General features: G+C 42.9%; 1 protein-coding gene across 5 annotated transcripts in view; it reads right to left on the bottom strand.

Annotated features, from left to right (window-relative positions):
• Positions 1–13,327, bottom strand: part of kcnc2 (potassium voltage-gated channel, Shaw-related subfamily, member 2) — a 75,166-nt gene extending 61,839 nt beyond the window's left edge. For all 5 annotated transcript variants that reach the window (XM_034578364.1, XM_034578362.1, XM_034578361.1 and 2 more), the window contains exon 1: positions 12,409–13,327. In XM_034578364.1, coding sequence (XP_034434255.1) covers positions 12,409–12,963 — 555 coding nt within the window. In that variant the 5' untranslated portion in view covers positions 12,964–13,327. The remainder of the gene's footprint in view (positions 1–12,408) is intronic.
• Between the last annotated feature and the right edge of the window lie 3,570 nt (positions 13,328–16,897).

Raw genomic sequence — 16,897 nt, forward strand, 5'->3', positions numbered from 1 at the left:
ATCCTATATCATTTTCAAGGAAACATTTCTTAACTCATAGAAAATGGGAAGTTACAATCAATCGTGAGAAATCTGCAGTTATTTACAGAAGTAGACCTGAGCTTGAGAGAGAGGTTTAATTCAGGTTTCAACTTTACACCTGACCGATGTGAAGTGTACAGGAATTTTGGATCCTTGGTTTGTGAGAGCTAAAATTTCTCTGATGCAAATGGTTGGAGACATGATACATCGTGTTCTATGAAGCTTTGCCATCAACCACTGTGGATACAAATGTGAGGTAAAATGCCTGTCTGCCTCAAGTCGAGGGTTGCAGCACGCATACAGTGAGAAGAGAGAAATCTCCTCAGGCGTGGGGCCTTTCACCTCTTCCTTCTTTGTACAAGCAAACCCCTGGTGGTTTTTAGAGAAGAGCAAATGCACCTGAGCGTGAATATTCTCTCCTGTCTGCTATAGCCCAGTGCAGAGGAGGAAGCTGCAAGAGTGGAGGGCTCCTCTGGGTCCCCATGAGCCGGAATCCAGCAGAGAATTACTAATAGGATTGGTTCTGCCAGGTCGGTATCAGTGAACCATGGAAGAAGACTCAGACAGACAAAGACTCCTGCGCTGCACTGAGGGATGGGGTCAGCCAGCTTTCACTTCAGTGAAGCCCTTTCAAGAGAGCAGGACATTAATTGTTTTTCTTAAGAAATATGATTCCTAGTCTGAACGCTGTTATTTAGAGTAATATTTAGACAGTTTTGGAGTGGAATCAGCAATATAGGCCCTTTAAGCTAACATTTGAGGTAGGGTAATACCTCAAGATGTCAACAAAAAATACATTACTTTGCTTCTGACCATTGAACGTCCTCCCTAAAGAGATTCCTCACTTCCAGTTGAAACCAAAGACACAGTTGTAAATCAGCCCCGCACCACAGCTCAGGTTCCGAAGGGTTCTTAGGGATAGAGAATGCATGTCACGCTTGTATTAAAAATAAATCAGATATGTATTTCTTATTTAATATGCTCAGCACACACTCCCTGCAGGACCTTTTCTCTCTGATTGTGCGACTAGTTTCTTCTTGATCTCGCAAAAGCACAGTATTAATTGTCAGTATTACGAAGGTCTGTATGGATCATTTGTTCAGCGCTCTCTCTACTCTGCCAGTAAAGGTGCCTAAAAGTGTATTGCTCCTAATTGACAATGATGCATTTAACCTGAGCTTCATGACATACCATTTCAAATTCAAGAAACACAATTCAGTTACTTAGGAGCCACAAGCAAATCAAATTACATTTTCAAAAATGTCATGACCGTACTAAATCAGGCTTAAATGTTGCTACTGCAGCGATCCCTTCTCACATTGTCCCTTGCTTTTGAAATAAATCAATACAAATGAATGTACTCCACAACTTAACTTGTTTATTTCCATCTATACCAGTGTCCCTCCCGCCTTCACTGGACCTGAACATCTCAAGAAACGGAAAATAGGCAAGATCCTATTTCAGACACTCAGTAGAGTGGCATGGGGCCGCCTGTTATCTGCCACTATCACTGGGCTCCTAACGATTGTAGTCTTGGCACTTTGAAGCCCTTCTACATTTCATTTTTTAAATGATGCTGCATTGGTACACACTTTATAATAATGTGGTATATACTGTATCTGCCCTAATCTGGTAACTCTTGTTGAAAACTTTAATAAAAATGATTTTAAAAATGAAGAAGAAACATTGTCCAGAGCTCCATTTCATGGCTGACTGTGTTTTCCTGCCAGAGGGCAGAAGCAATGCACCGACTCTCACAGTACCGTTTTTTTCCCTCAAAGAGACGATCTCCTGGGAGGTTTCTGTTACTGACTGCAGTCGATATCACGCTGGCAGAGTCTGCATTACCATATGTCATCATCATCATCCAGAAAGACCCCTGACAGTTCGGAAAGAAGTTACATTAACGGCATTTACAATTACAGTTCCACAGAAAATACACTGTAGTACTTGAGTCTGGTCTCTGAGGTCATTTAGAGAGCTTTGAATTTGTTGTGTTGTTTCTCTCTGATCCACACTGTCTGCTACTTGCAGTAAATGGCTCAAGTCAAGTATGAAAAAACAATTGAGAACAAATAAATGTGGTAACTTTTTACTCGAGGATGTGATCAATATCCTGTTATTTCACAGTTGGTTATCGTAGCGCAACACAAAAGTCATTCATCCTAAAATATCAACACGGCAAAAATGCACTGATGTAACGTTATGCCAAAAGACAAAGATAGTTCTTCCTTAGTTACTGTTACAGACCTGTAGTACGATATATGTTGCTGCAATCCTACTCAAATTTCATCAGATAGTGTAATAGATGTGTTTGTAGACAATAGGATAGGGTTACAGTATTTTTTTATATAATACAAATTGGTATTACTTTTTTGAAACAACTGGTCAATGTAGATTGTTAGATTTTATGTTATCCAAACTGGAAAAATAGTACATTTGTTGAGAACTATTTTGCATAGTTTATTGATCCATATTTGGTGATCAAGTGAACAGCAGCTGTGTATTTGGGATTAAGTCAAAATAAACTCAATGTGTCAGCATTAATGATCATGGTAACCACTTGCAGATGTTTTGGGGCAACAATGGGGCTCTGTAACACAAAATGTCTTTTTTGAAGATGAGTAATGATTCAGCAGCACTTTATCATTTTCACCTATAAGATGGTTTGCTAATTTTGCTATAATTAGATACTCCGTTACCAGCAAAATCAGCTCCTGCAAAGGAATCCTTTGGTGTGGTGTGGTTGCCATGGCCACAAAACTTGCTATTACTACGACAAACTAAAAATTCAAAACACATCCAACTCAGCTGGCAGTGGAAAATGCCTATGTGATAACTTAGCAACCAACATGTTCACCTTGAGAGAAGAGGATTTTACTCTGGAGGTCCAAATTTGTTAGCGCTTGAAGTATCTCATGCATTGTTTTGTTTTTCCCCCCAATTGAGCAGCACTATGTCAAAGTGTGTAGAGCAGTGCTAAATACACATCAAACCACAGCTATGATGCTCCAGTGTGACACAGTGGTTGAACCATAGTGACCATCAGCGAGTTATCTTGAACTGCATCTACCCCCTTTGCACTTTTAGTCCCTCCAGCTGTCCACCTTGGTGTCTTGGTGTCTTGATTTGGCTCGGCGTGTCCTCTAATTGAACCCAGCTCGCTCGGATGTGGCTGCATTAAACAGCGGATCTTCTTTAAAGATTCGCTCTTTGAACCAGAGCGAATGATCAGCGGAAAGAGCAGGGGTTGACCCGGCAGAGTAACCAATACGCAATTAGCATCCAACAATGACACCGTGAAAAAAAGGCAACATCCAGTCCATATGCATGCCTCACTGTGTGGGGAGAGGGAAAAAATACACATTTTACAGCTTCAATCGCAGCCAAAGCTGTCACAGAGGGTCAGGTCGCAGCTAGTCACCATTATTACAAGATGACAACTCCTACTGTGCACATCACGCCCCTGTCATCTCTTTGCTGATGTGACATTTTCACTTTGCAGCCTGATCCTCATCCGTGTCTGGCAGCGCCGTTTCTCACCGTGTTTATTTGGGATCAGGTTTTCAAATCAAAGCTGTGAGGGTGGCTGAGCTGTCTGCTGTCACCCAAGAGCCCGCTGTGCTATAAATGTTACTGTTGCCAGATAAATAATACAACAATAATATGAGCGCCTCTCGGAAAATGTGGCCTGATCGCAGCCTATAAAGTCTGGCAGGCTCTGAGGGTACATTCCTACCAAATACAAGTTAATCTAAGCAGTGGGAAAGTGCTTCTTCAATACTGCTTACAGGACAAAAGGTCTGAAGGCCGTGAAGCTTATTAGACGGCAACAGCCTTCAGTTGCTAAGTGACCATTATCAAACCATATACAAAAGGAGGCAGACTGATAAAAAATGTACATGCTGTATTTTTTTTTTCATTAAAAAAAAGAACTTCTTGACTTCAATGTTTGTTTTACCCGGACAATCAATTTCATTTCCGGCAGGACATAAATCATACACTAGGTGGCCAGCACCATACGGCATACTTACAAAGTCAGCCAGCAGCTGGTGGAGACACAAACAGAACTTCAAGGTAACTTGACATGACTTCAAATCATGCTAGTGTTGCCCTTTATTTGATGGATCTGACACAACTGTTTGCTAACAGCTCAGTTATATAAACTTTATCAGGGGAAAACATATCAGTGTGAGCCCAAAAAATGAATAACGGCTCAAACATAGTAACGGTTGTTTTAACACAGATTAAGTTCTTATTTAGATCGAGAACTTGACGAAAGCTGACGGGGGCAAAGAGTCAAGAAACACAAATCAGCTTCAAAGACTGATTTATTAATTACCTTTTAATGCACGAGCCTTGGGGTTGTGCAAATGGTGTCAGATCAAAGAACTTTCAGTAAATCCATTGTCCTTGGAATTGGAAGCGCTCAATCTTTTAGAGTGGATGGATGAAGCATTAATTATTCAGCATTCAGCCCAAACTAATGGCCCATCCGTTACAGCTCACAGAACTCATGGGCCACACCAGGACTCCTCCCGGTGGTCGACAGGAAGTGCAAGGCAGACGGGAGGAGCACACCTTTGGCATGCAAGCCGTCACATTTATAAATGCATAGACACATAACCCTTATCTTTCCCACTCCTGAGGGCAATTCTCACTGTGAAGCTTAACCATTGTAATCCAGTATCTTTCAGTGCTCTGCCGCTGAGACGGACGTCAAAGAACAGGACCTGGCTCCTTCTCTTCCATTCGTTCCAGTTTCGGCAGTGCTCCTCACCATCTCCGTTCACGGTGACATCAGTCTGTGTTTGCAAAATGAGCAATGCATCTCTTCCAGTTTGGCTGACATTAAGTCACATGCATTTTGTGAAAACCACCCACCATTTTGAGGTGACTGTCACGCCGGAAAAAAAACACTCTCTCTCGCATTTCTAGAACACACACAAAACATTTTAACACCTAACACGCTCTGATGACTAACCGTTATGCTGTTACTTTTTTCAGATGTGCACTGGTAAGCCCCGCCAGGTTGTTGTGGAGAGACGGTGGGTGGGAGTGGGTTAATAAATGTATCACTCTTGTCCGATGCTCTGTTGAATCAACACCTGCAGAGACCGTCAACAGGACAAAGAGGGGCGCCGCCACCGTGGAAAGTTAGACATGCACTTTTTGTCTCATGCTTCAAAATGCTTCATTCATAATCAAATGCACATCATGCCAACTGGTGTTCAGAGTTGCTGCATGTTGAAAGAAAGAAACCGAGCTGCTCTTGTTCTTCGTTTGCTTGCTTCTTCATCAACAATGAACAGATCTCCATAGATATGATCACCGGCAATCCATTACTCTTATCATTGTCACTACGTTATCCCTCCTATATGATTCCTTGACATATAATCCAACTAAACTAAAAAACACAATTTGTGTGAAAGACAAACACTTCGAAGTAGAACAATTTAAAAACGATTGCAAGCTCACTTTATATATATGTGCTGAGAATATTCTGCAACTATTGCCAAGACTTTAAGAGGCCACACAAAAGAATGACATCAGCCATCAAGACCCAGTTTAAGGTCTCAGAGCAACACCCTCATCATGTATGCCAAATCTGGCAACTTTAATCTACTGTGTAATAATTTAAAAGTCCCTTTGCAAGAGAGAGAGAGGGAGAGTGAGCATGTTCTTCATTTCAGTGGAGTGTGTGTGTGTGTGTGTGTGTGTGTGTGTGTGTGTGCGTGTGTGTGTGTGTGTGTGTGTGTGTGTGTGCGTGTGTGCGTGTGTGCGTGTGTGCGTGTGTGTGTGTGTGCGCGTGCGTGCGTGTGTGTGTGTGTGTGGGAGTGAAAGAGTGAGACCAACAGACAGACAGAGAGAGCAAGGCCTGGTGGGATGCTGTATATAGCAAGCAACTGCAAGGCAAGAGGTCCAATCATGCATACTGAGCGAGTCTCCTTCATTATCTATCCAACAGGCCTCTCTGCTTCTCCGGATGCACACGACAACACCTTCCTGCACTTTATCAGCTTTTGTTGGTGGTGGTTGCTATAGCTGCATCATCATATGAATTAATATCTGTCCCAATCTATGCCACCAATTCATAGAATACAATCCTGACAAAGTGGTATTATTTCCCCATTCACAAAAAGCTTTTCATATATATTTATTTTTTGACATTCTTCTCAACTTTGTACTATCTGGTGGGATTTTCTGGGGTAAATAGGTTATTACGTGTAACTTCTTTTTAGTACTGCTGCTGTATTTGGAGATTTTTATTCCTGAATCATGGCAAAAAACTATCAACGTAACAAAATGTTTTAGAAAAAATTAAATGATCCTTTAAGTTGTTATTCCATTGAAAAGAGCAACTTTTGAGGTGAGTGTTTTGTAATAACCAAGTGACTGCAAATGTAGATTCTCTTCAGGACATTTAGCAAGAAAGAATCCACATGTTTCCTGGGGCCAGATGCATAAAACTAGACTACTGAATAAAACTGTGTATGCACAAAGCACACATGCATTCTTTTAGTCAGCTTTATAAAGCCACATGTAGGCATGGTTCTGTTTTATAAATCTCATTCACTGTGGCCAGGGCCTATAAGTCTCATTTCCACTCTCACAGTTCGCCATAAAACAATATAGAAACGCCTTTAAAACACCCACATCTCACTCACCACCATTAAAGGACAGAAAGGTGACGAATGATTAATTTATCATGCTCGTATTAAAACAGACTATATTAATTATAGCTATTTTAAAGTGCAGGATAAAATCCAAAGATCACTGATGTGAAAATAATGGCTTGAATGTAAAAAAATTACGATAAGCATAAACACTCTCTTTACGTGGCATGCACACGTTTATCTTATTTTAAAACACTTGAGAAATGTTGCTTGTGAATTCAACTGATCATTTTTAAAGAGGAAGATCATTTTAGTTCATCTTTAAATTGGAAACTAATTGCTGCCTAAAAATGACTGGAATTACAATTATGATCATAATGGTTACTTTTATAACTTATGTCTAAATCTCATCAGTCAGCATGATGGTTTCCACAGCTTCTCCACCCTTTGCCCTCAACTCAACTCAACTACCCCACCTCAGTTCCTCAGAGGCTGGAGGCTGAGTTTGAGGCTTCATTAATGTATAACAGCACCCAAATGGAAGCTTCACCACCTCCCCTCAGAGATGTGCATTTTTCTAAATCTTATATGTCTAAGAAACTAACCATAGAGATCAAAGTGCACTTCCAAGTAAGATGTCAGTCACCACACTGCACAACAGACAAGTGATCAGATTGCTAAGCAATCAATACACCACCAGATGTTGAAAAAAGTCATATTGCACTCACTTGCCCCTAGAGCATTAATTACCACAGCCTTCTACACTCTTCCTTTACACTGAGCTATTACAGTCAACCAAAGCAGCGCAGGATCATGATTGGCGGGGCAGATTAATGTGATTGGCAGCAGCTACGAATACGCCCAGTGGCAGGCTGTCACCACCAGCATCCGGGCCACCATTTGCCCTGCTCGCCCACCCAGCGTCAGGTTTGCCGCTGTTTACACATCAGACTCTATTTTACTCAGCAGGGCTTTGGCGTCTATTTGCAGCGAATCTGCCACATTTCCCGGCCTCCTACAACGTCACACCGCGCGATGTGATCTCTGATGAGCTGGGCAGGCCCTCGTGCACCTGTAGCACCCGGTTTAACAGGAACAAAAAGTGAGGATGCTCGAGCACATCTCCGTGTATCACCTCTGACAGCTGTAAGAAAGCAGTTAAAGAGACATGCACACATGGATCGGTTGTGTTAGTGATGGTCCAACACCCTTTTTTTTTTTTGCATCACTGCTTCAAGACTAACAAGCTAGCACACAAGGGGTTACTGAGCAATAAGGGATCATGGTCGAGCAGGTTTTTGAAATCAATCAGTTTCACGGACCGGACAGATCTCAATGAAAACAGGCCGTGGTGATGAGCGATGATGTTGCCATGACAACAGGCAGGCTGAGCGTGCAGCCTGGCTTTGGTATCTTCAGGCGTGCGGCAGGCGGCACCCAGACGGTTTGGGTTTTTAACCTCTTAAGTGGCAGAAAGCAAGCTGCAGTCTCAGATGGGATCATGGGAGGAAAGGGGGGATGCGTGGGTGAAGGTGAGGTGTGGTGTGGGGGGGGGGGGTTATAAAGTTGGGCATCAGTCAAAACCTCTGCCTCAGAGCACAGACATGGGAAATGAAAAAAAGGTGGTGGGTGTTATTTCTTCTCTTCTTTTTATTACCATCCAATCCAGCAATGGCCAACTACAGAGACATGAGAGGGACAAACAAACAGATTAACACATAGTAGAACACCTACACACACACACACACACACACACACACCCTTTTTCCCTTTTCAGAAACATAAGCACAAACAGAGGAAAATCAACCAGGAATTCTCCCTCGTCCTGTTTCGCTCAGACAAATGAACACACCATCAGCTGCTTTTAAAAACACTCTGCATGCAGATTAAAGAGGCAGCATTGAGAGAGAGAGAGGAGAGAGAGGAGAGAACAGGATGGCTACAACAATAGAAATAGCGTGGGGAGCCCGGAGAAACACGCCTGCTAACGCTGACTGCTGGCACATGAGCACTCGTGGATGAGTTGGTTAAAGGGACCGATCAGACTTTGGGGTTTTCAGCTTTCTGACAGCCTCAGACAGCTGAGCTGACAGTGAGTAATGATCTCATGTCAATTACTGTGCTGTTTAGGAGGCTCCTATGTGGAGAATAATCAAATTAGTTGTTACTTAATTGCTGCGAACACATGAGACCGCGATGGAGAGGACTGGTGCTCTGTCGCTGTCACACTGATATGAGGGATACAAGTACACATTTCCCATGAATCCTGTTACCAATGTTGCAAAGAGGAAGTATTTGCTTGTCCAACTTTAAGTGCACTATGTGTTTAAAGATAGGGTTGGCATTCCTGAAAAAGCTGGCAAGAGCAGGCTACACTTTGAAATTATGCAACAGATATATCCCACCCCCCTCCCCGCTGCACCCGACTGAAGAGCACAGGTGTGCAGAGACAGGTACGACAGTGAATCAGTTAATTCGGTCTGAATGAAATGATTGGTCGTGCTTGTAACAGTCCTGCGGGAGCCACACACACCGACATGAGAGTTTTTCACGTCAACACCTTTCAGGAAGAACAGCTCATTGATTTAATGAGGTCTAAGGGCACCAACGCTTTGCTGTGTCTGAAAGTTTTGCACATCTTAACGGAACCTGATGATGAAAAAGTTGAAACGGATTATACAGATACAGTATGTGGTATAATGATTTAGAGCCTTTCTGCATATGCTGATTGATTTTCATATAATGATCAGTGTTTAGGAGGACGTGTACGATCCCTCCAGCCATCTTTTTTACTCACCACTAAGGGTAATGTCGTTTCTGCAGTTAAAGAGCACTTAGCAGCTAATGCCGTCGGCCCCGTGATGTCAGGGTCAAGGGTGAATGCTGAACTAACTCACAACTGTTACATTAGTGTTTAGTGCTAAACAGTGTAAGAAATAACCAGTGACATTTAGTGGACAAGTACAGGAAGCAACTGAACTTAACGGTCATTTAGTCTCCATTTAAACATACTGACTTTAAACTGTGGTTATCTCGCAAGCTTTTGTAGAAGCTTAAATTGAATTAATTAAATGAGCTGTGGGAATTATGTTCATCTGTGTTAACAATAAGTTGAACAATACACTCTGACTGAGGAGTATATCTTCTCGTCCTGTATCAGCATTCCTCGTGCACATTAAGACAAATCCCAGCCCTCATCCTGTCGGAAAGTTTTCTGATGGATTGTGAGGAGGAGGAGCCAATACCACCCTTACACCCCCCCCCCCCCCCCCCCCCCCCCCCCCCCCCACACACACACACACACACACACACACACACACACACACACACACTAGTCCCTCCCTTTCTTTTAAAAATGTGGATGGGCGACAGAGAAAACAATTAAATATTGATTGAATAAAGGGGCCAAACGGTCACAAAAAATCTGGGAATTATCCAAGTCTGTTTTTTCATAACTTGCACCAAAATCTTCAAATTGTTTTGTCCTTTTTTTTAATGGGGTAAATCTTACTTCTTCAGGAAATAAATCCTACAATTAAATATGTGTTTGTCTTACGTCACAATATTTAAAAACTATCTGATGGGGTGTTTCTTTTAAGCAGAGGTAAACCTCTTTGTTGGAAACTGGGGTGTGTATTATAAATATAATGAAAGGTTTTCAGACTGTGATTAATTCGATGTTTACATTTATATTGTTGCAACACATGAGCATGGGGGGATAGAACAGGTGTTGCAGCTCTGCCTTCTTCAGTGAGCAATTATTGGGGGAATGTTAAAAGGATCGAACAATTAAAGTGCAGGTCAGCGTTGTTTATGCTTTAGAGTTCAATTAAATAGATTTAGGGTTAAATTAAATCACAGATACTGCTTCCTTTCTTTAAACTCATTTTAAAAAGGAAGCAATCGTGTTCAAACAATCACTTGGAGACTGAATGAGGAGGAAGAATAATGTAATCACAGTACAAATAAAAACCAATCCGGGTTCTGTTTCTCTCTTTTCATCTCCTAAGGGGTTGAAACCTCCACTATTGAACAGATAAGAAACAGAATTTAGTTTGAGAATTGAAAAACAATGAAATTATGAGAGGTAAACTATTTGGCTGATACAGGTACATTTTATCAATGGGGCACTATATTTAGAACTAATCCAGGACAAATCAAGACAAATGAAGACTAAAATTTGAAAAGTTCCCCGCAGCAGCAATGATTTTTCTCCTTCCCCTAAATGCTTGCAGGCTGAAGGAGCACACTGGAAGGTATTCTAACTGATATGTGTGCTTATTTAACACAGTGCGTTGCCAGGTAACACTGCTATGTATTGTAGAACATTTTAATCCGGGCCAAACTTTTCGGTCTCGCCACCCTGTGTTTGTTTGCTGAAGCCTTCCATCCTCATGCCTCTCAGCAGCAGTGTCATGGTTGGCGCTGAAAACGCTGCTAATTATCAGTCTGACCTTCAGTGAAGTGTTTCAGTGTCCTGTCAGGCTCTGAAGGCTTTTTCAGTGACAAGATCAAAATCAAATAATTACATTAAGATACATGACTTAAATATATAAATATATGCCTGTACAAATGCAAGTCAAATGTCAAATTCTTACTGGTTCTTTTTTGGTATAGTTAATAGTTCCATGACCGTCTAGTTGTTGAAAGAGCACATAAATCATAAGTTGTCTTCCTTTTGTGACTTGGTGTTAAATTGAGCTCCCATCAGTCAAACCTGAAATAAATCTCAACATTTTAGCGACAACATTTGTGGTTGCATCAGCTGTTGTAATGACGCACTACCTGTGACATAATGAAGGCGTTTAGATAGCTGTTTTGCATTCATTTTAATTTACACAACACGACATCATTCACTCCTATAATACGTCAGCCTGCCGATGAGGTAATGATTTCCTGTCCATATCCCAGAATTCACCAGCAGCCTCAGGCGAGTTTAGCAGAGCCCCTGTCCTTAATAAGTGGCAGTGGGGGAATCTACCATGAAAGGTGATTCAACCGGTTGCATCTGATGGTTCTCCCACTGCACACCAGCCAGAAATAAACAACACAGAGATGTTCAAAAACAAACGACAGATGCCACATGGTGCTGCTCCAATTCTGGAGAAGAATAAAGCCCCACACATTTCTTTTAGGTTCATCAGACCTTGAGCGCTTCAGTACAGAGCCGAGAGGTAAATGACATTTCCAGGGCTGCAACCCAATAAACAAAGTCTCTGCGAGTGGGGAAACTGCTTGAAGACAGATTTAGGAGGCACGGTTAAAATAAACTAAATCAGACTGCAACAAATGTAGGCTATAGCTTCCGTTCTGGCACAGACCACACACCTACAAGGCAACTCTGCTATGAATATCCACCCTGACAGAGTGTTAACACCTTGTTTGCTCGTAGGACAAATGAAATAAAAGAAATTCTGAAGATTTTGGTAGTGAAGACATTTGTTCTAAAATCAGGCTCTTAAAAAGGGTCTTTAATGAGTCAAATTAGGGCAGATTACTTCACCAGGAGTCAATATAATTCAAACTAAATGAAAGAAGTGATGTCACACCACTGCAAGACCTCTCACCTTAGACAAATGCTAATTCAAGACTTAACTTGGAGTGACTTTCTGGACACTTCATGGAGGATTTGGGGTAAATAACTTGTTGAACGGAACATGTAGTGTGTGGTGCGAGCTGTGGTGTTTCTGTGAACTCAAAGGAGGACGCGTGAACTGGGGGGGTTACTGTGTTGGGTTGGTGAGCCCCAGACGCAGCGGTGCGCCCTTACCCTCGCCGCCCTGGAGGAGTAGGGGTCCTCGAATAGATTCCAGATCACCGGCTGCCACTTCCTCCACAGGTTGACGTTGCCGTCGGCGTCCACGTCCTCAATGCCGAGCCTCTTCCCTATCTCGTCGTCCTCGTCCCCGTTGTCCACGTTGAGCTCGAACACGTCCAGCGCCTCCTCCGCGTCCCGGTGCTGCCGGTAAGTCATCCAGCAGCAGGGCTCCACGTCCGTCTCATCGATGCCCCAGAAGGAGAGCTCCTCCTCGAACAGCGGTCCGCACACATCCGCCGGGCAGTGGAGCTTCCCGGTGCGGTAGTAGTTGAGCACGTAGGCGAACACGCCCGGGTGGCGGTCGAAGAAGTACTCGTTGGTCCGCGCGTTGTACTCGATGAAGCCGGGGACTTGTTGCAGCTGGTCCAGCACGGAGTCGATGTCCGAGTCGGAGGCGAGCAGCGCCAGGCGCGTCCCCGGCAGGGTCTTCAGGGTGGTCTTGTAGGTTTCGTGCCTGGTGCCCCCGACGTTGAGGATTATCCTCTCGTTGTCGTCAAACTTGCCCATCGCTCGGTTTCAGACATGACTTGATGGAGAGCGGGGGAAGTTGGCGAGTGCAGTCCGGAGGCAGCAGCGAGCCCGACGCGCGCACACACCCACAGTCCTGCTCAGAGGAGCTCCGGGGTTTTGGCCGTGGCGCGCAGCATCCTCGGCCCCACTCACCCGCAGCTCTCGTGGCTCTTGTGCGCTGCGAGGAGGGTGGCCATCGTTTGTTTGGGGGGGTGATTTCAGGGAGGTGGGGGTGTCGTCGCCGTGCCACTCTCCGCTCAGACAGGCAGCGCTTCACAGTGTTGAATGATCTCAACCGGTGGCTCCAAGCAGACTGCGCTGATGCTGGATGCTGCCGTTGCGCGCCTCCTGCGTCCCTGCCCTCTCCAAGACGCACAGCCGCTCGTCAGCGTCGGGCTCGTTACTCACAATATATAACAATCACTTCAAAATAATAATTAAAGTAGGCCGATATCTACACTTTGCTTATTCCTGCTTGGAACAAGTCCTCCACTGCGCGTAATTTCAGTTCCTTCTCAAGTGAAGCTGCGAACAGTTTATTTTGGTTAAGAAATTCAGGGGCATGAATCAGCGCTCACCTCCAGAGCTGCTGCCACTGTTTACCTCGATATAACAAAGTGACTAAACTCATCGGTTTCGGGTGCAGAAGAAAGAATTAATAACAACTCAACTAATAACTTCTTATTGTGTTCGAAGCCTCTCATCCTTCTAAAGTAGCTCCCAGCATAATTTGTCTGTGATCAGTGATGGAAGAAGTATATTCAGTTGCTTTACTTAAAGTACTAATTCCACACTTATAAAATACTTTATAATAAATACAAGTTATGCGAAACCTTATTTAAGTAAAAGTAGGCTAGTACTATCAGCAAAATGTAGTAAAAGTAAAAAAAACTAAAAGTTCTTAGTAAAATATTTTACAATTCTGTTTAAGGTTGAACTAATTTGAGCTATATCCTGTTGGGTAGTTTCATCTTGTGACAAACATGTATCTCTAAAGAGTAAACTTTTCACAAGCTCAGAAAAATCGCCTGTGTTGAGCTTTGTCTCGATGCATTTTCCAGCTAATCCAAGAGGCTTTTTAAAGGGGTTCATTTAGAATTTTCTAAACACATAAACTGAACAATGAAATGTTCATTCAACACAAACATGCAACACATCCAGTGTTTTACACCGTCGTCTGTAAAATCAATAAAGCTGTCAGACAAATATAGTGGAGTAAAAAGTACAATATATCCTTCTGAGATGGTCGGGGAATAGAAGTACAAAGTTGCGTAAATGCCGATACCAATGTAAAGTACAAGTACCTAAATGTGTACTTGATCACAGTACTGTTGCGTAGAGGGTTGCGTCTATCCTCAGCATCACAGAATGAGGTAACAGCACGACCTAGAACCTTAATATCCTCGTTACTCATGCACAATAACATGAATGACTTAAACGGAGGTTGAATTTCCCTGACTCATACAGTGGAAGCTTTTATAGAAAGTGCTGTATAAATGAGATACAATAATTCTTTGGGTCTCTGCCTCTGCACTGAAGTGACTTTAAAGTCAAACTTATTAACCCGGCATCAGGCAGGTGTCCCTGAATGAGTGCATGTATCTGACCCTCGGATCTTATTGGGTAATAGCAGCAGTGTTCATAAAGCTTTACAGAGGCTTTCATACGTAGGCTGTTTCAAGAAAAGGAGCGGTTTCACATCTACTGTAGATAAAGCAATTGAAATTACATTTTAAAGTAAGTTCAATAACACTAAAGCACCGCACTTGGCATGAAGGCTTTTCTTGAGTAATACTGAGAAGTGATAAACACCGTGCTACTTCAGTGTAGAGCCTGACCGATATGGATTTTTAGGGGACGATATATATAGGCCAGACAAACTGCTCCACTCCACAGTCCGACTCCGCACCACTGTCTGCTCAGCTGGGATAGCACTCTGCGCGCTGGGAGCATATAGCAACGCCCCTCATATCCCATGAGGCACTGCTGAGAAGTTTTAATTTGCCGTTTTACGTTCCAAACTGCAAATGTTACTTTTATAAGCGCTTGTAACGCGTCTGTTCAGGAGGAACATCGTGGTTTATGTTGGTAATTGTCATCTTTGGGCTGATTTATAACCATTAGTAACATGGCGGTTACATTTCTTCACTAAAGACGGATTAGCAATAGATTTCTGCCAAAGGATAAGTTCCATTATAATTAGTGTCAATAAAAAAATGTAATGTAGATTAACTGATTGTGTAGCTCCTTCTGTTGGATAAACTTAGAACTGACTTATTTAAAGAAGTAATAAAGCCTCCACTGCTATTAGTGGGGGGGGGCTGAGGGGTAGAGTGGTCCTCCTCCAACCAGAAGGTCGGCGGTTCAATCATCAGTCTTCCCCATCTGCATGCCGAAGTGTCCTTGGGCAAGATACTGAACCCCTAAATGGCCCCTCATAGACGTTGAATGCACTGATATAAGTCTGCCAAATGACATGTACTGTAATACTTGCCTATTAGAGCCAATACTTAGAAATGACTAAATCAGCGTGCATTGGCAAAATTGTAGCCAAAGTCAATACTCACCTCTGAGATGCAATTGTCAGCCAATAACATGGGCGTTCCGGTAAATCAGTCAGGCAGTGTTCTGCTTGAACCAGTGCTCCATAAATAGAAACAGTTGTAGAAGTAATTATAGTAGAGACCAGAGTAACACTTACACGAGGAGTAAAGACAGGTAAGTGCCATAGAAATAGTTCAGTGACAGTTTAGAGGCATGCAGGGTCTAATAAACCTGCCAAAGGGGACTCTAGGACAAAAATGAGCTGTGAGCTCTTTTCGACCCCTATTCTTTCCACACTTTGCACTTTATCTTGCAGTAAAAGGGTCGGAACACCTTTTTTTCTCAATCCGATTGTGACTATGAATCATAAAATCCTACATGAACACTTTTTGTTTTGTTTTTATTTGCTCAACAAAAATCTCACAGGTCTGAAGGAGATGGGACTCTACTGTCTAATCATCACTAACCATATTAGCTACTTTATGAGCCCTAAGTTTTGCTTTGTTTCAGTCTGCAGTAAACTACGCACGCACACACATATTTATTTGGGGACTGCACAATGTAAACACAATATGAACCAAAAATATAAAACAGGCCTGACTACAAGACAGGCCTTAAAAGTACCTGAAATGCCCTCCTCATCTCAGCCAATATTGCACCTTCATCATGTGTATTACCAAACACATTTACACAAGTAAAGTTATGACAAAGCAAAAGCCCCACGTCACCTTGGGCCTTTGTGGCTCCAGGGGATCAGAGGCCACAGAGTAATTTGGTGGTTTGCATTCATAGCAGCAGTGGTAACACAAAACATATAGTATACAGGGTTTTTCCTGCATAGAGACCCCCATCAGATTTCGTGCCACCTCCGCCTCCTGACAAAATTGTAGTACAGTAGAAGAGGCAGTAATAGTATGGTTGTACCAGAGACATGCACTGAACTATGGATAACCTCCTGAAATTATCGGCAGGGGCTGTATGTGGGAACTCAAATGTCAGAGTCAGTTGCTGCGGACATTCTCCAGAGTGTCTCCTGCCTGTCCCCTTCAAAAAACTCTGGATAATGTCCACAGCAGATGCTCCAGAGGATTCAACACAAGTGATTGGGCATGTTGATGACGCTTCTTACACATGACAGACGCAAAACCCGAAAGTAACAAGTGCATGTAGAAGATACCAGAGAAAATGTCAACTTCGAGAGACAACGGGATTCCAGAGCTTCTGGTGATACAGGCACGATGCCTGTAAACTAAAGCATGTGATCCCCGGAGCGAAATGTATAAGCTAAGTGCTGCTTCCTGCTCCACTCCTCACCTGAGCACTCTTGAGACTTGATTTGTGAGCCCATTTGACTGAGTAACTCCTGCTGCGTTCTTCATATGCGAAC

The sequence above is a fragment of the Hippoglossus hippoglossus genome, chromosome 23 (genome assembly GCF_009819705.1).
Source record: "Hippoglossus hippoglossus isolate fHipHip1 chromosome 23, fHipHip1.pri, whole genome shotgun sequence".
NCBI classification, from domain to species: domain Eukaryota; kingdom Metazoa; phylum Chordata; class Actinopteri; order Pleuronectiformes; family Pleuronectidae; genus Hippoglossus; species Hippoglossus hippoglossus.